This window comes from Lemur catta, chromosome 12 (assembly GCF_020740605.2).
Source record: "Lemur catta isolate mLemCat1 chromosome 12, mLemCat1.pri, whole genome shotgun sequence".
Classification (NCBI taxonomy): Eukaryota; Metazoa; Chordata; class Mammalia; order Primates; family Lemuridae; genus Lemur; species Lemur catta.
In genome coordinates, this window is record NC_059139.1 from 34,135,285 (window position 1) to 34,160,899 (window position 25,615).

The 25,615-nt window shown below is 33.8% G+C and overlaps 1 protein-coding gene across 4 annotated transcripts in view; it reads right to left on the reverse strand.

Annotated features, from left to right (window-relative positions):
- Nucleotides 1-3,122: 3,122 nt before the first annotated feature.
- Nucleotides 3,123-25,615, reverse strand: part of IL6ST (interleukin 6 cytokine family signal transducer) — a 43,530-nt gene continuing 21,037 nt past the window's right edge. For all 4 annotated transcript variants that reach the window (XM_045565668.1, XM_045565671.1, XM_045565672.1 and 1 more), the window contains 13 exons: nucleotides 25,279-25,399; nucleotides 21,967-22,133; nucleotides 21,243-21,397; nucleotides 19,304-19,463; nucleotides 17,021-17,103; nucleotides 16,147-16,357; nucleotides 15,206-15,388; nucleotides 13,428-13,529; nucleotides 13,115-13,261; nucleotides 12,655-12,795; nucleotides 9,612-9,708; nucleotides 5,565-5,646; nucleotides 3,123-4,073 (listed from right to left, as the gene is read on the reverse strand). In XM_045565668.1, coding sequence (XP_045421624.1) covers nucleotides 3,336-4,073; nucleotides 5,565-5,646; nucleotides 9,612-9,708; nucleotides 12,655-12,795; nucleotides 13,115-13,261; nucleotides 13,428-13,529; nucleotides 15,206-15,388; nucleotides 16,147-16,357; nucleotides 17,021-17,103; nucleotides 19,304-19,463; nucleotides 21,243-21,397; nucleotides 21,967-22,133; nucleotides 25,279-25,399 — 2,387 coding nt within the window. In that variant the 3' untranslated portion in view covers nucleotides 3,123-3,335. The remainder of the gene's footprint in view (nucleotides 4,074-5,564; nucleotides 5,647-9,611; nucleotides 9,709-12,654; nucleotides 12,796-13,114; nucleotides 13,262-13,427; nucleotides 13,530-15,205; nucleotides 15,389-16,146; nucleotides 16,358-17,020; nucleotides 17,104-19,303; nucleotides 19,464-21,242; nucleotides 21,398-21,966; nucleotides 22,134-25,278; nucleotides 25,400-25,615) is intronic.

Sequence of the window (25,615 nt, forward strand, 5' to 3'; positions counted from 1 at the left end):
ATAGAAAGCTATCCCCAATCAATTCTTTTGAATAATTGAACTTTAAATTTTATGTAGATTACTTTGATATTTTACTCATCTCTCAACAAAATAAAACCTTACTGACGCAGAAAGGTATGCTTTAGAAATTTGCTCTTAATACCAACTGAGCAAAATCAAACAGAAGAGAATGATGCGGCATTATAACAGGAGGAAGATCTCTTCTGCTTGATTTACTTGGCCAATATATGCCAGTAAACAAATACTTTTGGGAATTGTATATGATTATTCTACTTCTACATTTATAGGTCATGGTTTTAACTAGTTAACTGTGTGCGTAAAAAAGACATCTTTATGTTTGGTATCTATTTCTAAAACTACTTTAGATTCTCTACTTTAAAGATGGGCTTTAATGTTCTGAAAGTATACTTCATTAACCTTTAACTTCACAATAAGAGTTATGGTCATTGGATAACTACATGTGGTAAATCCTTTATCCAGGAATAAGGTTGAAATTAAATGAACTAGGTAGAAGAGAACATATTAATGATTTTGCTTTTTTCTCCATGCTTCTACTCAAATATTGAGTATGTTCCTGAGTGCTGATTGATCCACCCTAAAAAAGGATTAAATTTTTAGGTTTTAATGGGTAGAAAGTCTGAAGTTTTATAGTTTTCTAATAATTATTCAGCACTATCCTTTCATGAGATATGAGGGTAGGATACCATAGACACCAGTAACTGACAGTCAAATTACAATAGCAACACACGTAACATGTTAGATTTTTTTTTTTTTTTTTTTAATCCTGAAGTGGGCAACTGCAGTTGTCGAAGCAGTGAATTAGTTTTGTCCACAAAGGCTGTTTTCTTATGTGCTGGCATTACTTTAAACGGCATTTTTAGACACTAAAGATTTAAAGCGTAATAAATCCACTGACTTTATTAGACTAGTTTTTACATAAACCTAAAATATTCTGTTTACCTAAAATACAATATACGTGCATAAAAACATAGATTATTCTAAGACATGCTCTAGGAAAGTAATTTTGTATTTAAAACAAGTTTTATGATTGCTTTTTAGGGCAAAGATGTACATTACATATTAGTGCTCAAATATATATTCATTTCCTGAATGACTTTTTGCACAGTAACCATATATCCACTTAATGTCTAAAGTGCTCTTGTGGCCGGGCATTCACTTACTGTACCATGCTCTATACAGATTTTAGCAAGCAAATCTGCTTACATGAAGTCCTTTCTTCAACGACCCTTCATTCTCATCCCCTTAGATCACGAGTTCACATTTTAAAACTGCCCCCAAAATGCATAAACTTCACACTACAACATGGCTACTGTTATGAGGAAGATTACAGCTAAGCACGATTACAATAACATGACTACTTATTTTTGAGGAAATGGAAAATGTAACAGGTGTAAATTTCCTGACAGACATATATAGCAAGACAAATCCAGTCCTGATCTGGCCCAGCTTTTGATGACCAAGATAATGGTGCTGTTGCCACCATTTTGTGTGAATTTGGGTCTCTCTGTCCCTATCTTCCTCATTCTACCGGTCTACTTTTGCCTAAAGTAGGAAATTGAATATATCAGAATAAAGCATCTACTCACAGACCATATATGTGAATGAACTGAAAAGTATTAGGCATTTATATAAATGCAAGAATACAAAGGATAAAATAAACAGGAAGTCTAACATGAACAATATTCTGACTAAAAACTAGAATTACATTTCAATTGTAAATGTATACCAAGTTTTCGTAGTCTTTTATTCTTCAATAATCTCCAAAAACTATTTTAAGTCTGCCTGGCTTCTGTAACTTAATTATGACAAAAAAAATCTATTTCCTCTGAACCCACTTGATAGTAGCAGTCAACCACTAAAGATGCATGACAGTTTCCTCTTACTTCCTCAGCCTCTATCTTTAGCCCTTGCCTCCATGTCACATGTGGTGGTTAGGGGACAGCATAAATGCATTAGTGGCTTTAGCACTAAACTCTGGAGGTCTGGCTCACTTCTTTTCTTAAGAAGAGGTTTAAAATATTTCTAAACAAGCTGGGTGCAGTGGCTCATGCCTACAGTCCCAGAAAGGCTGAGGCAGAAGGATTGCCTGAGCCCAGGAATTCACAACCAGCCTGGACAACATGGCAAGACCCCATCTCAAAAAGAAAAAAGAAAAAAAATCCTAAATCACAATGTGGAACTAAGTTCCATTAGAACTCACAGATATCAAAATACTATCTCTTTATTAAGTGTCCCTAACAATGAGGATATTTGCTAAGATCAATATGTACATTTTTGGGGTTCTGTTTTGTTTTGGTAAATACTGCTTGAGTCCTCTAACTTAGTTTATTTCATGCCCTACTTAAAAATAAAAACAAAGTATACTCAAAACACACTTTTGCTTTCAGATCAGTGGTGAAAAAACAAACCAAAACCCCCTCAAACACACTACAAACTGAAAACACATTGTATAAAGTGCTTCATCACCAAATTCTTTGAAGTCTTGATGATGCTTATATATTTTATATATGTACATAGAAAATGTCAACAGTTTAAGCCTTTATAAATGGCAATTTTTAAATGTGGCATTCCTAGTTCTTGAGTTTGTGAGATGGATCTTTAAAGAGGCTGTCAATAATAGAAAGCAAATTTTTGAAAATTAATGAAATTGATTATATATTTAAAAAAACCATTTTTATCAAGTTAAAGCTCCAGAATTCCTCCAGCAACAACTGGCAGCATCATTCCCAATGGAAGGGAACTAAGGAATATTTTATATGTTGATATAAATATGAGGCCCTCCCCCCCTTTTTTGTCAAACTACAAAAGCTGGGCTCATATAGTTATGTCCTGTGGACTTCTTTTTTAATTACGTTGTCAGGTAAAGTAGACAATCTAGACCTTGTTCCTCTAATTTTTTATATTAACTGTTTCAAAGCCACTTTATTTGATGACTACTCGCATCAAAATTAGTATAGCTGTGCTAAGTTTATCACTGCTTATTATTTAAATACCTTCTGTTTTCTCTGTAGCAAAACAAGAAGTTTTACTTTATAAATTTCAGACAAGCTTTCTGTTTTTCTTCAGTGCAAACATCCTGAAACAGCACAAAGTCATTCAGCTTTTCAGAGGATAAAGTCAGTTTATGTAGTGCTTAAAGAAGAATCCCAGATAGTCTGGGATGGAAATAGCCCATGGAGAGTTCAGTACATTTTTGTCCTTAAGGGCAAATGATCACCTTCAGAGAGTGAAGATTATTTTTCATCTGAATTCACAGATAATATTTTTAGCTTTACTTTATAGGTACTTCTCAAGTTGTAACAGAAACTAGTCTTTCACTGAGGCATGTAGCCACCTTGTCTTACAGTCTGTGGTAAGTAACTTTTAGGCATTCCTTCATCAAGCACAGCCTCCATCCCAGCTGTTTTGAATCTCTCTCCTTGTCCCTCAGTACCTGGACCAAAAGCATCTGCTGCAGAAACTTCCTGAAACATTTTCATTTGCCCAGATCCACAGGACTGTGAAATACCTGAAATCTGCTGCTGTTTAAGTCTAACGAAATCTTCCTCATTGACTGACGAGACTTGATTTGACCTTTCAAAATGTGAAATATCCGGACTGGTTTCATGTTGACTGCAGTTTTGTTTGAAATACTGTTGCCTGGGCAAAATGCCATCACCGCCGTCTACATTATCTACTAATTGTAGATCTTCTGGCCGCTCCTCTGAATCTAACAAGGGTTGGGTGGACTCAGATCTTGAGAAGACTTGGACTGATGGAACCTGGTGTCTGTAGCCACTGTGTACCACAGTAGAGTACTGGACAGTGCTTGAAGTATTTTGTGCAGACTCATTTTCATCACTGCTAGAAATGCTTGGCCTTGAAGAAGACATGCATGAAGATCCCCCAATACCACTGCTGTGTCCTTCAGTACTAACTTTTTCCTTTTTGAATAGTTCCAGTGATTTCAGATCTTCTGGAAAAGGCTTTTTGTCATTTGCTTCTATTTCCACAACGCTTACATCAGTGAAATTGCCATCAGAATACATTTGATCTTTTGAATTAAAATTGTGCTAAGAAAGAGAAAAAATGGATAATTACTTATGGCATATGTTCATTTAGAAACTCTGATATATATGGCAAATATTAATTAAAGCCACAGAGATAATACATCTCTGAAACTTCTCAGTAACTTTCAGTGGTGAAGAAATAACCCATATTACTTCACTAAATCACTGTCAATTACTCAAATTGTGGATATTATAAAATAAGTCTGGCTAGCTGCGGTAGCTCATGCCTGTAATCCTAGCACTTTGGGAGGCCAAGGCAGGAGGATCACTTGAGGTCAGGAGATCAAGACCAGCCTGAGCAAGAGTGAGACCCTGTCTCTACTAAAAATAGAAAGAAATTAGCTGGACAACTGAAAAAAAAGAAAAAAGAACAAATGAGCTGGGTGTGGTGGCACCCACCTGTAGTCCCAGCTACTTGGGAGGCTGAGGCAGGAGGGATCGATTGAGCCCAGGAGGAGTTTGAAGTTGCTGTGAGCTAGGCTGACACCACAGCATGGCACTCTTGCCCAGACAACAGAGTGAGACTCCTTTTTAGACAGTCTAAGAACTCTGAATCAGGCTGTATTTCCTCAGAAGTTCCAAATTAATATTGTTGTGTTACTACTTGTAGACCATTAGCTTACCAAAATGTATTTAATTATTTCATGCCTAGCCTATGCAGCCTAGGAGTAACTAAATAGCAAACTAGAGAACATTAAGAAAAATGAAACCTGAACTGTTATATAAAATTCAAGGATTATTGAAGGATGATAAATACAAATGATTTCCCCTTTGGGGCATATTAAAGAGTTTAGTATAGATTCCCAGAAATCATTTCATCAGTGCTAAATGGTAGACTGTTAAACCTGGTTCATTTTTTTTTTTTTCTTTTCTTTCAGACAGTCTCACTCTGTTGCCTGGGCTAGAGTGCCGTGGCATTTAGCATAGCTCACAGCAACCTCAAACTCCTGGGCTTAAGCAAGCCTTCTGCCTCAGCCTCCTGAGTAGCTGGGACTACAGGCATGTGCCACCATGCCTGGCTAATTTTTCCCTATATATTTTTAGTTGTCCAGCTAATTTATTTCTATTTTTAGTAGAGGAGGGGGGTCTCGCTCTTGCTCAGGCTGGTCTCGAACTCCTGACCTTGAGCGATCCTCCTGCCTCAGCCTCCCAGAGTGCTAGGATTACAGGCGTGAGCCACCGTGCCTGGCCAAAACTTGGTTCTTTTATTCAATCCAAAATACTTGCCTTATAACAGAGTTATCATCATAGGAGTTTTAGCACTTTAAGTTTTCAGTTTGCAAGTTCAACTAAATATTTGTTATGTTTACTAAATAGAGAATTAGGAATATTAGAACAAATATGCTAAGATGATGTACTGTATTTTAAAATTTGATTAAAATTTTCATTATGTAACTTTTATTTTCATTTACTCTTTGATTCAGCCTGAGAATATCTCTTGGTTGAACTCTACAAATATACCCTACTAAACAACTCAGAAGCATTTTATCTTACCCTTGGAGGTGTGTGAGGTGACCACTGGGCAATATGACTCTTTGAAGGGTCTGGAACATTAGGCCAGATGTGTTTTTTAATTCTGAAAAGAACCACATGTAATAAACAATGAATAGTCCCTATTTCTAAACATCTTGATGTAAGAATCTTAAGAACCAAACCAATGAACTGAATCTAAAAAAAGAAAACCTATTTTACCCCAAAGCCAAACAAAATACTATTTTTCTTGTAACCAACAGAAAAATATTGTTAAAAATGCACAAGGATCTTAATGTATTCATAATAAAGACCTATTAACAAGGCTAAAGCTAATAATCAGTATTCAATTTTTTAAAAAAAATCTCTTAAAATTCTGCAGTAAAAACTACTTAAAAACTTTATCCAGGCCACAACATGTGGTACACCCCCTCCCAACAAAAGCAAAAATGTTCAATTTCCACTTAAAATAACTCAGATAACAAATTAGATAAAATGTTCAAATTGATACCAAATAAAATATGATAAATTATCTTTTTTACAAGGAAGAAAGGTTAATATTTAAAATACCCAATTCAATCGTGATAGTCATATTATCAAAAACCTACTTAAGTATGTTTACCTTAATATAGTTCCTAGCTCAAAGTTAGAGGTCCATTAAGTATACAGGAAGTGAGCCATCTTGAAAATAAGTTCACATATAAAAATTAAACAAAAAAATAAAAATGACTAATAAAAATGGTGCTTCTGGTAAGGCAGAGTGAGATCCTACCAGACTGACTCTCCTGCAAGAAACACCTATACAATCTGGATGTACTAAGAAAAAGCAGTAAAGCTGACAACCTAGACAAATAGACCAACCAACCAATGGATGCATTCCCTGAAAGACAGAAATTACCAAAACACATTCAAGAAAAAGAAAGCTTTGATATTCTTATAAACAAATTGGATTTTTTAACTGAAAACCTTCCCACAAAGAAAACTCTAGGCCCAAATGGCTTCATTTGTGAATTCTAACATTTAAAAAGGCAACAGGACCAATATTACACAAACAGTTCCAGAAAATAAAGGAGGTAACATGTTCCCATTAATTTTATGAGCTATTACCATGATTCCAAAACCAAAGTCATCACACACAAGAAAGGACAGGCTAACATCATCTATGAATACAGATATAAAAATTAACAAATTCAATGTAGCAAAACCCAAGGAATGTAAGGATGGTATATGAAAATCAATAAAATTTACCATATTCATGGAAGGAAGGAGAAAAACCATATGATCTCCACAGATTCAGAAAAGCACTTCACAAAATTCACCCATTCATGACAAAAACTGCCAGCAAAACAGAAATATAAGAACTTCCTCCTGGAGTAAGTAGTAAGGGGAAAAAAACCCCACTTAATCTATAGCTAAGATCACATGTAATGATAAAAGACTAAATGCTTTGTCCTCTAAAGTCAGGAATGTAAAGATGTTAGCTCTTATCACTTCTAGTCAACATTGTACTGGTGGTCCTAGCCAGGGCATTAAGACAAGAAAAAGAACTAAAAGTGTAATTAACAACTATAATTACTTCCAAGCAGCACAACTGTGTATGCAGAAAATCCTAAGGAATCCAAAAGGCTACTAATAAATGAATTTATCAAGGTTTCAGTATACAAAGTATATTTTTTAAAAATTGTATTTCTATATACTAACAACAATTAGCAAATTTTAAAATTCTATTTACAGTAACAAAAAAACATACTTAGGAATAAATTTATCGAAAGATGTGCAAGGCCTGCCCACTTCAAACTACAAAACACACTGCAAAAGGAAATTAAACAAAACCCAGATAAGTAAAGAGACAATCCAGGAATCCAGGTTGATGGACTGAAAGACTAATAGTGCTAAGACTTCAGTTCTCCCCAAACTGATCTATAGAGTCAATACAATCCCAATCAAAATTATAGCAGTTTTTTTTTAAAGGAAATTGATAAGCTGCTACTAAAATTTATATGAAAGGCAAAGGACCTAGCCAAAATTCTGAAAAAGAAAAATACTGGAGGAATTCTACCTATTTTCAAAACTTACTATAGAGCTATACTAATCAAGACAGCACTGTATTGGCATAAGAACAGGCATAAAGATTAACAGAATTAAGAGTCAAGAAATAGATACGGACTTATATGGATAATTGCTTTTGGCGAAGGTACCAAAGCAACTGAATGGGAAAAAGATAGTCTTTTCAAAATAAATGACATTAGAACTATGTATCTGTGGGAACAAAATGAACCTTGACCCTGACCTAACACCATGCACAAAAATAATTCAAAATGGGCCATGCGTGGTGGCTCACATCTGTGATCCTGGCACTTTGGAAGGACAAAGTGGGAGGATTGCTTGAGGCCAGAGTTTAAGACCAGTCTGGGCAAAAATAAATTAAAAAAAAAATTAGGTGGGCATGGTGGCACATGCCTATAGTCCCTGCTACCTAGGAGGCTGAGGCAGGCAGATGATTTGAACCTAGGAGTCTGAAGCTACAATGAGCTGTGACACACCACTGCACTCCAGCTTTGGCAACAGAGTGAGACCCTGTCTCAAAAAACCAAAAAAATACCCCCAAACTCAAAATGGATCACAGACATAAGAGCTAAAACTATTGAACTTCTAGAAGAAAACATCAGAAAATATTTGTGACACTTGGTTAAGCAGGGATTTCTTAAACAGGACACAAAATGTAGGCACCAGAGGAATAAAAAACTGATAAAATGAACTTCAAAATTAAAACCTTTTGCTTTTCTGAAGTTATAGTTAAGGCTGGGCGCGGCGTGGTGGCTCACGCCTGTAATCCTAGCATTCTGGGAGGCCGAGGTGGGAGGATTGCTTAACCTCAGGAGTTCGAGACCAGCCTGAGCCGTCTCTACTAAAAATAGAAAGAAATTATATGGACAGCTAAAAATATATATAGAAAAATTAGCCAGGCATGGTGGCACATGCCTGTAGTCCCAGCTACTCGGGAGGCTGAGACAGGAGGATTGCTTGAGCCCAGGAGTTTGAGGTTGCTATGAGCTAGGCTGACGCCACGGCACTCTAGCCCAGGCAACAGAGTGAGACTCTGTCTCAAAAAAAAGTAAAGTTATAGTTAAGAAAACAAAATGCAAAGCACAGACTGGGACAAAAATTTTGTAAGGAGAACATACAAAGAACTTTTATAGCTCAATATAAACAAAATAACCCAATTTGAAAATGGGCAAAAGATTTCAATAGACACATAACAAAAGAAGATATGAAAATGACACATGAAAGGATCCATTTCTAGTCATCAGAGAAATGGAAATTAAACCACAATGAGACAGTACTCCACACCCTAGAAAGAATCACTAAAATTAAAAAACTGATAGTACCAAGTATTGGTGATAATATGGAACACTGCTAGTGGGAATGCAAGATGGCACAGCCAACTTTGAAAAAGTTTGGCAGTTTTTTATAAAGTTAAACATATGCTTACCATAGGACCTTGCATTCCTACTCCTAGTTATTTATTCAAGATAAATGAAACCATATGCCCACACAAAACATTGTATGTGAATGTTCATAGCAACATTATTCATAATAGCCAAAAATTGGAAACAAGTTAAACTTCCCTCGTGGATGAATATTTTGATACATCCATTCTATAGAATAACTACTCAGCAATAAAAAATAGAAAAATAATAGTATATGTAATACCATGGATGAATCTCAAAAATATCATGCTAAGTGAAAGATGTCATACACAAAACATTATATGCTATTTGATTTCATTTATATAACATTCTAGAAAAGACAAAACTACAGTTACGGAGAGCAGATCAATGACTGCCTAGAGTCAGGGATTGAGGTAGAGAAAAGACTATACAACAGAATAGAAAACTTTTTATGGTGATGGAAATGTTCTACATCTTGAGTATAATGCTAGTTATATATTAGTACGTAATTAGAAAAATCCATCAAACTGCACCCTTCAAATGGATGAATTTTATTACATATAACTTATACCTCAATAAAGCTATAAGGAAAATGCAAAATATGAATAAGGGTACTTACAGGTCTCGCTTATTAAAACAGAACAACACTCCCAGAAGAGTTGTCAATAGGAATGCTAAGCAGACAGGCACGACTATGGCTTCGATTTCTCCTTGAGCTGAAAAACAAAGAAAGGGGTGTGATGGGAAATAACTGTTGACAGATACCAAGGAGAAATAATACAACTTCCCAACTAGACTACTGTTGAGACGATGAAATACCATCCTAATTTTTTTTACAGTCTTTTCAGACTTAAAGCTAGTTTTCCCACCGCCCTCCTTAGGAAATCATATTTTAGCCATTTATGCCTTACAAAGTTACCTGGCCACATAGTTAAGCATAAAATATATGCTGGTTGGGGGATTCAAATGATATAGTTCAGTTCACTGGATAATCTACCTGGTAAATTAGAGCTTTCAAACTGCCTGCCCCTTTATTACATTTATGATCTGCATTCAGCAGAATCTTAGCAAAAGCTTATCTTCCGAGTTCTAACACTCGTTACCATATAACAGACAAATTATGTCAGAACAAGTATGAATACTGGGTAAAACTGGAAAAGCTTTAGAATAACCAAATTGAACTAAAAATTTAACCTATGAAGATTAAAAACACAACTCTCAAACAATTTTTAATAGCTATTTACCCATTTTCAAAAAGGTGATATATCTGATATAGGGCTTAGGACTGATTTTTCTTCCTCTTTGTAGTTTACTGTATAGTCTAAATTCCCTATAATGGGATATTATTTAATGCAATATTATATACAATATTGTACTACATAATGCAGTATTACTTTCATACAAAGTAATGAAAGTAACACTGCAGCCATATACATACAAAGGAATGTATGAAAGTAATACTGCAGCCATATACTACTCACTCACTTTTCTCTTCCCACTACACATAGCCATATCCCTTTGTAAGTAACCCTACCATCCTATGAAGCCCAGTAGAAATCAAGAAGTCAGATCAATGCTTGGGAATAAATTATGGCTTGGCATATATTAACTCTTAAATGCTAAGGATCTTATATATATAGTACCAAATCTAATTTAGGCAGAGCTTTTCCTTTATTAAACTTAAGCTTTTATGTTTTCATGCCTGGGCCTTTGCTCATGCCACTTTCTAAGATGCCACCCTCTTCCTATTTGTCCACATCCTAACTTTAAGGCTCAGGTATTGTCTCCTCCATAGAACCTTCTTTGACGATGACTCACTTCGCCCCTCAACTGATATCTTTAAATTCCTACTTTATTTACTGTCTACATAGCCCGTTGGTTCTCCATTTGTTTTGTTTACTTATGCCATTTTTCTTCAAGTAAGCTATTAGGTCCTTGGTGGAAAGACCCATGCCATGTGAAGAAGCCATAATGGATCCATGAAACAACAGATAGGTAATTGAAAGAAAGCAAATTATGAAGTAATACTAATGAGCATGATCTAAATTTTGGAATAAAATGCATATATAGGAAAAACTAAATGATACAAAGACATGTTAGATTATTTTTGGGTAAGGGATTAGGACTTATTTTTCTTCCTCTTTGTATTTTACTATATAGTCTAAATTCCTTCCCTATAATGAACATTAATATTTTAAGAGTTTGTTTTTATTTTTCCAGAGATTATGGTATAAAGTTTTATTTAAAGTATTATTTGTTATGTATCTATTCTATTAACATACCACAACATGGCACAAACCTCATCCCAGAAACTATTAATACATTCATTATTAGTCCTGAAAGCAAAGCTCAGAATCTTTTATTATCTGTTTTGTATAGTCACTCATCTATTTATTCTCTTAATTAGCAAGCATTCAACCAACAAGGAACATGGAGCTTACTATTTATCATTCACTGTGTTAACACTTGGAGGTGGGGTTTATAAATACAATATAATAAGGTAATTTCTATAATGATTCAAAATGTAGTGGAAACAAGAAAGAATTTAGCTTAAGTATGCCTTAGGGAGGCCACAGGAACAGACAAAACAAAAGAAGGTGAAAACCTAAATGAGGACAATGCACTGGGGAAAGACATGAAAAGGTGCAGAGCATGAGAAGGAGCTTACAGTCGAAGAAAGAAATGATGATGAAAGTGTAGGCAGAAGAAATAATTAAGCACAATCAATAGGACCTGACATTTGGCTTATGTGAGGGAAAAAGATACAAAGAAATTTATTGCAATTACATCTAAATTTCTGACTTTGGCAAAGTTTTGGGTGGTTGTGGCATGGAAGAGAGGAAGAGAATCACGTTTGGGAAGGAGAGGATGGGTGAAGTCATGGACAGGGAGTTTGAATGGGCAGATAAGAAAATAGGGCTAAGAACAGAGCTCTGGAGAATACAAACCATTTAAAAGCAGAGCAGAAAAGGAGAACGAGAAGGAGGCACTTGTTTTTTACAAGAGGAAGGAGACTCTGAAGAGTGCTACTAGAAAAACAAAGAAAAGTATGATTAGAAAAACCAAGGGAAGAGGGAGTTTCAAGGATGAAAAAGCCAACAGAGTCAAATGCTAAAAAAAGGACAAAAAAGAAAACTAAAAAGCTTGAAGTGGATATGATAACCAAGAGGTCTTCTGTGAGTGACACCAGAAAGGATTCAGTGGAATGGTGGTGTTGGAAGCCTGATTTCAGCAGGTTAGACTAAGCTGGAGGTAGGGAAGTAAAGACTAGGGAGGACTAGTCTTTCTTTCAAGTAATCTGTCTGTAAAAGAAACGAACAAGAGTAGAGAAAGAAAGATACCACACCCAAACCAGTGAAGAAAATGAACCTACTTGGAAAGATATACAAATTCTTTTGGGATTTAGAGTTTAGGTGAATTTGGTCAGAAGCAGTTCACACAACACCAAAAAGGTAAGGAGTAATATTTCCTATAGTTTAAAGAAACAACCAAAACTAGATAAACAATATAAAAATCATAATTTATGAACACTTTGTTTCTATGAATCCAAAGATGCACTTTCCCACAAAATATTAGTATATAAACTATGTCCATTTCTAACCTGATTAAGCTTAAAAAGGGAAAAGAAAAAAATAAAAGATCAAACTTCATCTATTTCTTACCAAACTTTGGTGTAGTAAAAGTGAATTCTGGACCATCCTTCCCACCTTCATCTGTGTACGCTGCCATTCGTACCATGTACAATGTGTCACTAGTCAAAGAGGACAGTGTATATTCTGTGTGGGATGAATCCACATTCACAGCTGGAAGAAATAAAAAACTGCTTTATCCAACTACCCTATGTTTTTGCTTCACCTGGCCTATATTTGGCATTATATTAGAAGGGAATAAAAATATTTTTGCCAGGAAGCAACTTTCATAACTCTGATTATTCTACACATAATATTCTTCTATAAGCACAACACAATATTTTTTCAATAGAACCATGAAAACAACCATAAGGTATACTCTCAGGTTGTCTCCTGATGATAATATAGTATGATAAGATGTACAACATAAGTCAGTATTTAAAAGCTTAGGGAAAAAACATTTGAGTCTTAGTAACTGATATGGTTGTATTACCAGTTTCATTTCCAATGTTGGTTCTATAAAATATAGTATAGTTTCTGATAAATCCATTCTGAACATCAACAGGAAGTTGGTCCCACTCTAAGACAGCTTCATTTTTCCCTACTTTTTTTGTCCGAACGGTAGGTCCTTTGGAAGGTGCTGAAACAGAATAAATGTATTTGCTAATTGAAAATCATTAGAATTTAGTAAAATTTCCTTATCATAAAATTATTTGAACATAATGACACACATTCTTACTTAAAAGTGATATGACTTTGTTAATATGAAACTCAACATTTTTCAAAGAAAGTGAGTTTGGACTTACGAGCTTGTTTAAGATATGCCTTTATAGATTCAGGGGTTCCTGGTCCATCAGCATATACTGGAGTAACTGTTATCAAATAGCATGTGCTCTCTGCCAGGTATCCTAAAGTAAAAATAGCGGATTAGCATTTTTTTCTCATAACAAAAAAGTGAAATTAATTCCTTTCTTTTTTACATTATGATTTCATAACCACTTAACTTTCCTTTCTTTCAAAACTGCAGTTTTCTAAGTAAGCATTACCTTTTGTGTACTGGATTCAACCTTAATAGGGTTAAAACTGTTTGTAAAAGTATTGCCAATACAGTGGATAAAAAATATATTGTTAATAAAAGTAATGACTGTATTTAAAACAATGATCTCAAGTTACTCTGGGTCTTAAGAGTTAGCAATTTTTGTATATCTTACCTAATTCTCTGAGAACTGCCTAATGAGCAAGATACCACTAATAAGACCAAGAGAAAAGCACTAATGCACCTGGTTTGTTGGGTCAGTTGGAAGAAAAGAATTAGTGCTATTTCCCCCAAAACTAAAAAACATTATCTTAAAAACTTCCTTTATTTATAATCCCTCCACATTAACACAGTAATTCATTTTTTGAGCATGCACCAGTAAAATTTTTTTTTATACAGTGTATTATCTGTCCACATCAAAAAATAAGGTGCTTATTTTACTGAAGTTTATACCGTCAACAAGAACTTATTTTTCCTTAACTACTATATTCATGAAATTATATGCTCCTTTGCCTTCTTAAATAGAGTGGTGTTACCTTTTCTTGATGACTCAATATTATGAAGAAATAAAAATTTTTTATAATCTGCTGTAACAGTGATGTTTTCAGGGCTACTGAGCTACATGGGGTTACATGCCCAATCTTAATGTATCCAGAGCCTTTGCTACGCTTTTAAAAAAAGTTTCCACTGTCTACTTATTTCCAATCTGTCTCCTCCCTAGTTACACCATGTTTTTAATTTGATAAGGTTGATAAATTAGACAACCAAGCTTATTAAAACTATATGTTAAATAATAGGTTAATGAGGGCCAAAGAGTCTATCTCATGAAAAAGCTTAAAAACTTTACAGGAAGTATTTCTTCTCTGCTTAGGGGTCTTCTCTGATTAATCAAATTATTCACAGCTGAATTCTTCTTCTTCTTCTTTATTAAAAAAGCTCATTCAAGCTGAGTGTTTTTGGTTTTTCTTTAGAGTTGTTATATCACTTTATAGCCACTTAATAAACAGTACCTTAACCAGAACAATCCATTTTGGAGCTCTATAATATCATTACTTCCTGTTCTTTCTTAGTGCTTCCAATTGAAAGACACAAAGAAATCTGAGTTCTAGTCTGCTTCCCCTATTTGATGGCTGTAAGAGGTTAAATGAGTCATCCAGATGCTCTAGGAAACTATTTTCTCACCTGAAGGATGAGGGAGTTAAATCAGGTACAAAGAACATACAACAGCAGTCAGCAGCAAAGGTTGGATTCTCTTATGTTTCTCTATTACTTTATAGCTTTATGAGTCTTCTTTGATGATAAAACAATATTGGGGTATAAAAAAAGACAATATTAACCCCACTCTGTCCATAAAGAGACCCTATAGTTCAGAGTGGTTAAGTGTGACTTGCTAAGAATCACACATCTAATGATTAGTGGAGCTATGATAAATCAGAAGTCTTTCCAATGGACTACAACACCTATAACAGAAAATAATAATGCAAAAGCAAAATCCGTCTAAAGAGTTAGAAAAACAATATCAACTTAAGTGTTTCTACCCAGGTATACCTCTTATATAGGTGCGATACACGGTACCATCTTCTTGTTGCCAGTCTGGGATACAGGGAGATTTATCCGATAACACACACCACTCAAGTATATATTTGTTTGGAGATTTGCTTGGAGTAGTCCATTCTACCCACAGCATGTTATCTTTGGGGAATGCTTTAAGATCCATTACGGGGTGAGAAGCTTTAAAACAAAATTTGAATACTGATATAATAAATGAATATTCAAAAATTTGAAATTTCCACATTTTACAGTCATTTTCAAAATGTGATTTATCAATTTGTATAGCATATGTTAATATGCATTTCCTTGCATAAAAGCACTTTATTATAACTTGCATGTGAAGTAGATAGTCAACTAAGTTTTACTTTTTATTTTTAAAATTATTTTTTTAGAGATGGAGTTTTCATTGCCCAGGCCGAGCCTTGAACACCTGGCTCAAGTGATCTTCCCGTCTCTGCCTCCCAAGTAGCTGGGACTAACTATAGGCACATGCCACTGCACCCAGCAAATTTATTTTTAAACTTAAATTTTTGCTTTCACCAAATTCTTCAAATATTTTGTGTTATGTAAATTTGCAATTGCAATTTTTTCTTTTTTAAAAGTAACAGATAAAGCTACAGATAAACAACATATTTAAGACATATGTATCTGAAGTTCTCAAAATCTTGAAATAAAACTTTTAAAACCAAGTAAGTAATCAGAAAATGCTTAAATGAATAAAGTAGCTTACTGCAAGGTTTAAGTGAGCCATGCAGTGATGTAAGTATTTCATGTATCCTGATGAAATCTGCCTGCTGAATGATTTCTAAAAATATGATCATCCCTAATACTGAGGAGACAGTCAGTCTTAGACTACTTGTGTTTTTTATGGGAGCCCTGTCCATACCTAACCATCTTTATTCCATGCATGAGTCAGGCTCCATCTCACAGATACAAACCTTGAAAGTCATAGGCAGGAATAGTTAAAACAGATGCATCTGATCTGCCAACTGCATTTCTTGCTGTCAGGGTTGCTATATAACGATCATTTGTGAGATTTACTATCAGTTTTGAGTCATTGACTGTGTAATTTTGTAAACGTGATTTCCATCTTGTAAGAGTCACTTCATAACCCAAGATTTTTCCATTAGCTTCAAAAGGAGGCAATGTCTGTAAGAGGTAAGTTAAAAAAAATTATTTCGTAACTCTTGACTAAAGTTAATTTTTCTTCATGTTCACAAATTCTGCCATTATGCTAAATCTCTAAATATTTAATTGGAAAGGACTGGCAATCTCATTTTAAACTTGTACTAAAGTAAAATTGCTATATACTGAATGAAGAGTAAAAGCACGACCTCAACTAAAAGAGGGGAAGTAGCATTCTGTTAGCTTTTACTTCTGTATACAATCCTGCACTGTGGCTATGTGGGCCTAAATAATTTATCTTATGCTTGAGTATTTTTCTATCTTTTTTTAATATGATATACTCATGCACATTTATCTATTTATCAGCAAACATTTGATTATCTCAAACCTTTATTAATTGTTTTCTGAGGCACTCTGGAAATTCCATAAAGTACAAGACAGGGTCCCTCTTCTTAAAAAACTTATACTTTCGTAGAACTGTGCTTACTACCTATTATCTATAGTTTATGAACCTGACTTCTATATAATATAAAGCTTTAGCTCTGTGTTTCTATTTATTGCAAATAGTTATCAAATACTTTGCTAATATTAAGATGAATAAACATTTAATTGTTAAAAAACCTCCACTCATATATCATATAAAATGTATCTGTATAAGAAATAAAAGAATATAAATGTGATTTTTACCTTCCACATGAGTTGTACAGATCTATAGCCGTGAGTATGGGATGGATCTATTTTATACCAGAAGCTTGGTGCTTTAGATGGTCCTAAAGAAAAGACATAAACTTTTAAAATAAAAAGTTTTAACAGTAAAATATAATCCTACAAATTATTCTCTGTTCTTAATATTCTTGTCCTTCAATTGCATGGTGTTTCTAACTCTTTATACCAGCATTTTCCCATCCCATCATGATACCCTTAGGTCTTCCTTAGAGTGATAGCCTCATGATTTAAGATCATATTGGAACTCTTTTCTAACCTCAAAATTGTAAAGGTACAAATGTATCCTAAGTAATAACCAAAGATGCATCACTATTTCTTATTTCATTTCTTATAATTTCATGTTCTTTATTGTTTGGGTGCTGCACTGTACTCATGTATTTATCTATTTGAACTTCCTGCACTGGCAGGCCTTTTCCCCAGCCTTCCTGGTTTGCCTGTCCTCTCTTCTTTTTTTGTCATCTATAATTACCTCTTCTTGATTAACACACATTGCTTGGATTTTATTCAAATCCCTTTTTATTCTATCGAATATTATATCTTATGATTATATTTATAAAAATTTTGAAATATCAGTTGATACTTATTGCTAAAAACCAAACTGAAAAATATTTAAATACATGCCTAAAATCCCTAAATATACATAAGAATATAAAACAAATTTAATGTAGTAAAAGTTGTATAAGTTTATTACTTCATGTAGGGGTGATTCAGAGTGATAGGATATAATAAAAACGAATTCACAGTATTGTTGTGATAATCACCAATCATGTCAAAAAGCACTTTATAAAACAAAGTGTTAAATACGAGTAATCAGGTTTTAAAATTTCCTATAGTATCAATTTTCAAAATTTTTATAAATTGTAAACATGGTATTCAATAGAATAAGAAAGGATCTGAATAAAATCAAAGCAGTAATATGTTGATCATGAAGTAGGAATTACAGATAGCAAAGAGAAGAGGACAGGCAGATCAGGGAGGCTGGGAAAAAGGCTGCCGGTACAGGAGGTTCAAATGGATGAATACACAAGTATGGTGCAGTACTCAAACAGAATAAATAACATGAAATTATAAAGAAAATTTTATGAGTCAGAAATATTTCCTAACCCAAAGAGAACCTAGAGGTTTCATTCACTACATTGAAAAAACACTTAGTCCAATGGTTCATAACTTTTTGGGCTCTAGAGATCTCATTGATTTGACAAAGATTATGTTCCCTCTCCCCAGAAAAATGCACACGGGCACTAACCACAGTATTTTACCTACATTTTCAGGTATCTCATGAACTCCCCCAAATGGATCCATGTACCTTTACAGGCCCCAAGAATCCCAGTTTAAGAATTCCTGGTCAAGACAAAGGAATCTGGTGAAGGAGCTGCAAACCAGCAATAGCAGGATTGCTTTCTTTCCTGGCATTTATGAGAATGTGAGAGAAAATTCTTAGGAAAGAAGGGTACTTTTTTGCCTTTCACATTCTCAGTGAACATAATGACTTAAGTGTCTAGCAGAGCTGGAAGTAAAGGGATATATATAGGTGCTAGAGGATGTTTTTAAGCCACAACTGTTGCCCTTGAGACCTAAAAGGTGACACTGTGACAGAAAAATGTTCAAAAAGAAAAATCTATATGCCACAGGATTATTTTTGATGGCTACACAAGAAATGAGCAACAATTAGTTGCTTTGGGGAGGGAGTCTTTAGATTGTACACTCTTTTGTGCCTTTTGTATTCTATACTATACACATCATATTGTCTATGGGGGAAATGGAAAATAAAAATAAACCAACCAAACTTCCAGAATCAATCTTTTTCTAGGTGTTTATCAAGTGCTGGTAGAAAAAAAATGAATAAAAGGTATAGTACAAATATTTTCTTTGATAGTGATAGTCTAAGGTATATTTTGCCAGATAGTGTGATTTTGATGGTTCAGGCTATGATTCTCTAGTTAGAGGTATCTCTGGACCACACTCCTTAAATAAAACCTTCTGGATTTATCAGTAGTTAAGTCAATGGTTTTCTGATGGTATCTAAGACACCATTCCATGATAATTTTCTTTAATTAGGTATCAAATAGATTTATACTACCAATATTTTACACTTAATGTCCTTAAAGATGAAAGTGTAAAATACTACAGTTTGAATAAAATGAGCACAAAGTAAGAAGCAGTAAAATCTACGTTACTAATATAAGACACAATTTACAGCCAGAATTCTAATAGCTTTATTTTTTCACATACTTATTTACTTACTATCTTCATATGTGATCCCACTTGCTTCTTCACTCCAGTCACTCCAGAATCCCTTACCATCTTCCTTCATGCAGCGAATCCTAAACACATATTCTGTAAAAGGTTTAAGATCCTGGACAGTGAATGAAGATCGGGTAGATGCTGTATCTTCAGGAGGAATCTGAAAACAAAGCAAATTGACCCAAAAAAAACTCAATAAATAAGGTATTCCTAAATTGTGTTAGAATTTAGAAACTAATTTAATGAAACAAGACTAATATATTAAACTTAACCTCTGGAGAGAAAGAAATGAAGTACAGAAGCAGTCAAAATCAGTAAAGTTACTAGGTTTAAAAAGTATGGAAACATCTATTACCCTTCCTTCTTTTCTTTCTTTCTGCCATGGGGCCTATAACACTCAGAACCTCAGAAGGAAACGGACAGCACACTCCACTTAGATTAATTTAAAGAGGGCTTAATAAAGGGACTATGGGCAGAGTATACGGAATCCTTAGATACTGCAGTTAATACTCTGGGGCTTGTAGCTGTTACCACTCCTAGGCCTAAAGGGATAAGAGGTGGTACCAGAAACTGAAAATAGAGGGTCAGATAGAGAGCATGGCCTTGAAAGGAACAGGCACGTTAGTTTGAGAGACACAGCCACCTCAGGTAGGAAGCAGGGGAAATAAACATGTTATTCTCACTCCTCTTCTATCCCTCCTTCCATTAACCAAACTCACTATGAAACTAGATGGGATGAGAACCTACAGATGAAACCCATACAGGTCAGCATGCCATGACAAAGCAGGAATGAAAAGGGTAGAGTGTAGATCTGGACAGGCAAAAGGAAGATTTCCAGCCCAATCGAGAAAAACAAAAGCTATCACAGTAGATAAACTTGGCTTTCCACAAAAAAGAGAGGAAATTAAATATAAATAAATAACTGTGGTTCTTTCTACTACTCTGAAAACTTCAATAGTGGATACAAAATAGATGTCAGTTTTTTGTACCACTGAATTAAGATTCTATGATATTAAAACATATTTTGAAGAACTTCAGGTATGTATGTACCCTCTCTGTAAAACATGCAACATTCATCCAATTTTGTTTTATTGCTCTTTCTGACTATATTCTGAACCCTTTACGTAAGTGCAATGAGGACATTATAATAAGGTCATGGGCTCAATTCCCTTATAAGCTCATTACTGTGACAAGAGCAACAAAGGCAAAAGCAAACTATTAGTGATAAATGGAATCACAACAGAATAGTATGAGTACCTCAATGCTATGGTGATAGCCTTTTAAAAAGCTCCAAGTATTTCTTTTGCTGACAGCATCATCTTTGAGTACATCATCCTTTGCCTTCTCAGTCTTACAAGTTCCCTACCAATCCCTTCCCCTACCTCAGGGGTTGACAAATCTTCTGTAAGAAGCTAGATTAAATATTTACTAATATTTGAGGGCTATAGGCCAGATAGTCTCCATTGCAACTACTCACCTCTTCCATTGTAGAATAAAAATAGAGACAATATGTATGCAAATAAGTGTGGCTATGTTCCAATAAAACTTTATTTATTAATACAAAAACAGGTGGTAGGCTAATTTTGGCTTGTGGACTGTAGCGTGCTAACCCATGCTCTACTTTATCCTTATAGTCTCTTTATTTTTACTCCTCTAATTTGCTTATTACTTGTATTTCTTTCACCTCCCATCAAAAATGCCACTCCCTATCACCCTGTATCACTTCCATGTTTCACTTGAAGGCTACTGTATACAGTAAAGCTGTATTTTCTATCTGGTGTCTTCCTGCTTGCCCTTGCTTGAAATAAACACCCAGAAGAGGTGTCAAGCAAAATATTCCACATAACCAGAAACTTAAGACATTCAGAAAATGATTGAGACTTTTAGGTTAGAGGGCAGCAAGAAAGACTATTTGAATAAACAATAACTTTAAGTTTACCTGGCTCCAAGCTGAGGCACCTTTGGTCCTATATTGAATGTCATATTTCAGTCTTATAACATTCTTTATATTTGAGTTGATCCATGTCAATTTTAAAATACTAGACAGTTCCTCTGAGTTGCTCACTGATAAGTTACGTGGTGCGTTGGGCTTCACTGAAGAAGAAAATAAATCATAGTGTTTATTAGGTTTTACTTTTACCACTTCATATACAAATTCAAATATACTCTTTATATTTTTCTTTAATTTACAATATTCATTTATTCTTACCAAATGAACAAATTTCTTTGAAAACAATGCTATGCTATACTATATAATGGAAAGGAAAGGTTTCTAAAGAAAATTTAGTTTTTCTTATCAGTTTATTACATTTATTAATCTTTTCAGGTCATGTATCAAAAGACAACTAAACATTTATGATACATCAAATTTTTAAAAAGAATAAAAACAGAACATGTATATTGTGATTACAAAGGTATAAAAAGTTTGAGAACTGGAAAAATATGAGAAGATAATATTCAAAGTGAAAACAGCTCTGAGTGTGGTTAAATTACAGGTATTTTTCTTTTTCCAAATTATACTTAATATTATTGATAAAATGACTTTATAAAAATCACGAAGATAAATAAATGCTTGTTCCTACATTAATTAAAATCTAAAAACCACTTTAATTTATAAACTGCTATTCAGTCTAATAAACTCTCAAATTCAGGTTTATAACTACCTTTATCTACAGGATCAAAATTGATATGATCTGATGTAACCTTCCCAAGGGCATTCTCTGCTTCTACCCAGACTTCCATGTTGACAAAATACACAGGAGAATAATCAACAGTGCATGAGGTGGGGGTGTCACGTTTTGTTTTACAATCAGCAAATTTCTCTGTTGCCCTAATAAAAAAAAATGGAAGAATCAGTCATTAAAAATAGATCTGAAAAAATAAGAGTGAAAAGTTCCTTAAAAAGAGTTTGATGAGACCCAAATTGTTGTAGCAAATAAACTGGGGATCACTAAAAACAAATAAAATTTCTTAAAAACTAACCTGCCTTTCTTTAAAACGGAGTTTGATCTTTATCTTGTAACGCAAAATTATTTCCAAATTTTTAGTCTAAGGATACTGTACTTTAGAATTTTGTGCTCCATTCCCACTGATCCCTCTCCAGAAATGATCTTTTCCTTGTGATCCTAGTACTGTTTTTCACCTTTCCTGAAACAGAATCTTTACTGTCCCAGAAACATCTTTACGCACAATATGCTTTCTAAAGTACAATATGCAAGGTGACAGGAGGTTAGTGATAAAAACTTCTATCACTCCAGAAAATTCCCTCAGCCTCTTTCTAGTCAAACCCAGGCAACCACTTTCTGATTTCTATCACCATATTACCATATTTACTCACATGTATAAATTATGCCTTAATTAAAAATATTTATGTATAATCACTATTTTTAAAAATAGGACAAATCAAATGAAAACAAAAATGGATAACCTCTAGGAGAAAGAAGGAAACAAGGTAGAGGAGACAGGGATAGAATTTAAACTTCTCTGAACATACCTTGTTTAACAGATTTGACTTTTTGGATTTATTATTTTACATAATTAAGAAAAATTCCTAAAAATCAAAAGCAAAATGAGACATATGAACTTGTATATTGAGTTTTTGGTATAACCACACAGAAAGGAACTATTTCAAATAACTTTAAAACATAGTAATTAGACTACGCATCCTTTGCGGAGAAAAACAATCTTACAATTGGTTTTAGTAATCATATTGGTGCTAATACTAGCATTGTTATTCTGCAAATGTTGTGTTTACTGTCGGATAAAGCAAATTAATAATTATGCTGGTGACGTTAGGAACTAGGATTTTCAGTGCAGAAAAGAGGAGATACAGATGTTAGATGGATGAAATTATGTAAAAAGCTGTATCCTGATTTTAAATTGGAAATATTAGTATGAGTTCATATTTTTTATGATATATTTTGTCTCAAACTACAAACATTTCCTAGCTCTTTCTACTAAAAAAGCCTAGAAACTATGACAACCCAGCAGCAATGAATTCCTCCAGCACCCAGACTAATCTCCAAATATTATTTCACACTGAATGGAACCCAGAATCCTTGGAAAATGGTTGATTCTGGGTCTGGGTGAGGAAATACATAAGATGAACCTGGAAAATCATGTTATACCAGAAATCAAGGAAGCTATCAAAGGCTAATAAAGTTGGGTCAAAAGGATGCATGTGACAATCTGAATAAACTCCCACTAAACATGGAACAATTTTAAGCATCAGTAAGAATAACAACTATAATGGATTAAAATATATCAAATGTGTTTAAATATAATTTCTTAATGAGGGAAAAAATCCCTCATTATATACCTTCCCTAGGATGCTAGGGAATCAACTCATTATAAAACTGGTAATAAAGGAAAAATATTAACATTATTTTTCTTCTCTTATCTGAATTGTGAGGTCACTCATAGTTGATAAAGAAAATTTTTAAGTATTTCAGCTAAAAAAAAAAAAAAAAAAAAAAACCCACACAGAATACCACAATTTTGTAACTTATATACAAATAATGATTACTGATGACTGCTCAAACCTGTAGGGGAAAAACTAACAGGAAGCAACATGGTTACATTTCAGAAACATTCTGCCAAGTCATAGAAACCTTTCACCAAAGAGTATATACTATATAATTCCATTTATATGACATTCTGTAACAGCAAAAATGATCTATGGTGAAGGAAATCAGACAAGTAGTTGCTCATGGGGTGTGATGGTAGCCAGGACTGACTGGGAAGGAAGCATGAGGGAACTTTCTGGGTGTGTCAGTAATGTCCTATATCTTGATAGTTGGTTTTAGTTACAAAAGTGCATACATTTGTCAAAACTCACTAAATGATACACTTAAGATCTATGTTTTCACTATATGTAAATTTTACCTAAAAACAAACCTGTAAGCAAACACTGAACTCTAGTTAATGATGTAAACACTGAAATGTTTAAGGGTAAGGTATGTTAATGACTGCAACTCACTTTGAAATGCATAAAAAAAGAGTATGGATGGATAGATGGAGAGAAGGATGCATAGATAAATAGGTATGTGATGAAGCAAATATAGTAAAATGTTAACTGTAGGATCTAGGTGATGGGTATGTATGGCTTTTCACTGTAAAATTCTTTCAATCTTTTTATGTTTGAAAAACTGAATGGGAAATTTTATTAATATTAAGAATGCATAAGGGTGAAAACACTTGAAACTATTGCTCAATCTTAACATCACAAAAGAGAAAATCAATCAAACATAATATGGTGGTTCCTGATGGAAGTACACAACACTCCTATAAAATATTTTTGAAAAAAAAATATTAAACCTGAATCTGATCAAGTCTGTAAGATCTAACAGCAATTTTTTGGACATAAAGGGACAAGGGAATATGTTACACAGTGTTTACATAACAAGTATCCTAACAATTGAATTGCAACGAAAAAGAAAAAAAGAGAGAGGCAGGTAGAACCTGTAGTTTAAGAGACTTACAAAACATCAATTTGCAATGTATGAAGCTTATTTGGATCTGGATTCAAACAAGTGTAAAAAATGTATATTTACAAGACAACAGGGGCAATTAACACTAGCAGAAAATTGATGACATTAAAGTATTTTAAATTATGTCTGGGTATAACAATGGCATTGTAGATATGTTTTAAAAAAGTGTTCTTATCTTTTAGAGATATATACTGAAATATTTATGAATGAAATGATATGTCTGAGATTTTCTTCAAGACAATATTGGGTGGAATATACATAAAATAAGACTGATCATGAGCTGACCATTGTTGAAGCTAGGTGATGGGTACATGGCGATTTATACTATTCTTTCTACTTTTATGTATAACTGATATGTTCCAAAATATAAAGATAAATGTTTAAAAATTTAAATTTAATATTACTACTTGTTAAAATAAAAATTCCAGCAAAAACAACTAACTTAATAAATCCAACCAACAACAAACTTAAAATAAAATAATGTACCATTCAGATTTTAAAGTGAAGTTTGTTTCCAGGTATGTTTCCCTTCCAGGATCCCAGTAACACATCATTTTCCTTCCCTCATTCACAATGCAATTCAAATTTTTAGGTTTCTCTGGAGGCACTAAAAGGGAAAAATTAGAATTTCTCAAAAAGCTTTATATCCACAAATATTATGCAATTTACATACCACTCAAGACATTTGCAACCTAAATTCAGATAGAAAAAACAAACCCAAGCAAAAAGAATGGACATAACGAAAGACTGGTGACTAAAAGTTAATTTCTTTTCTATTCAAATTCAAACTTCCCTTTAGATAGTAACATATATTTTCTATCTT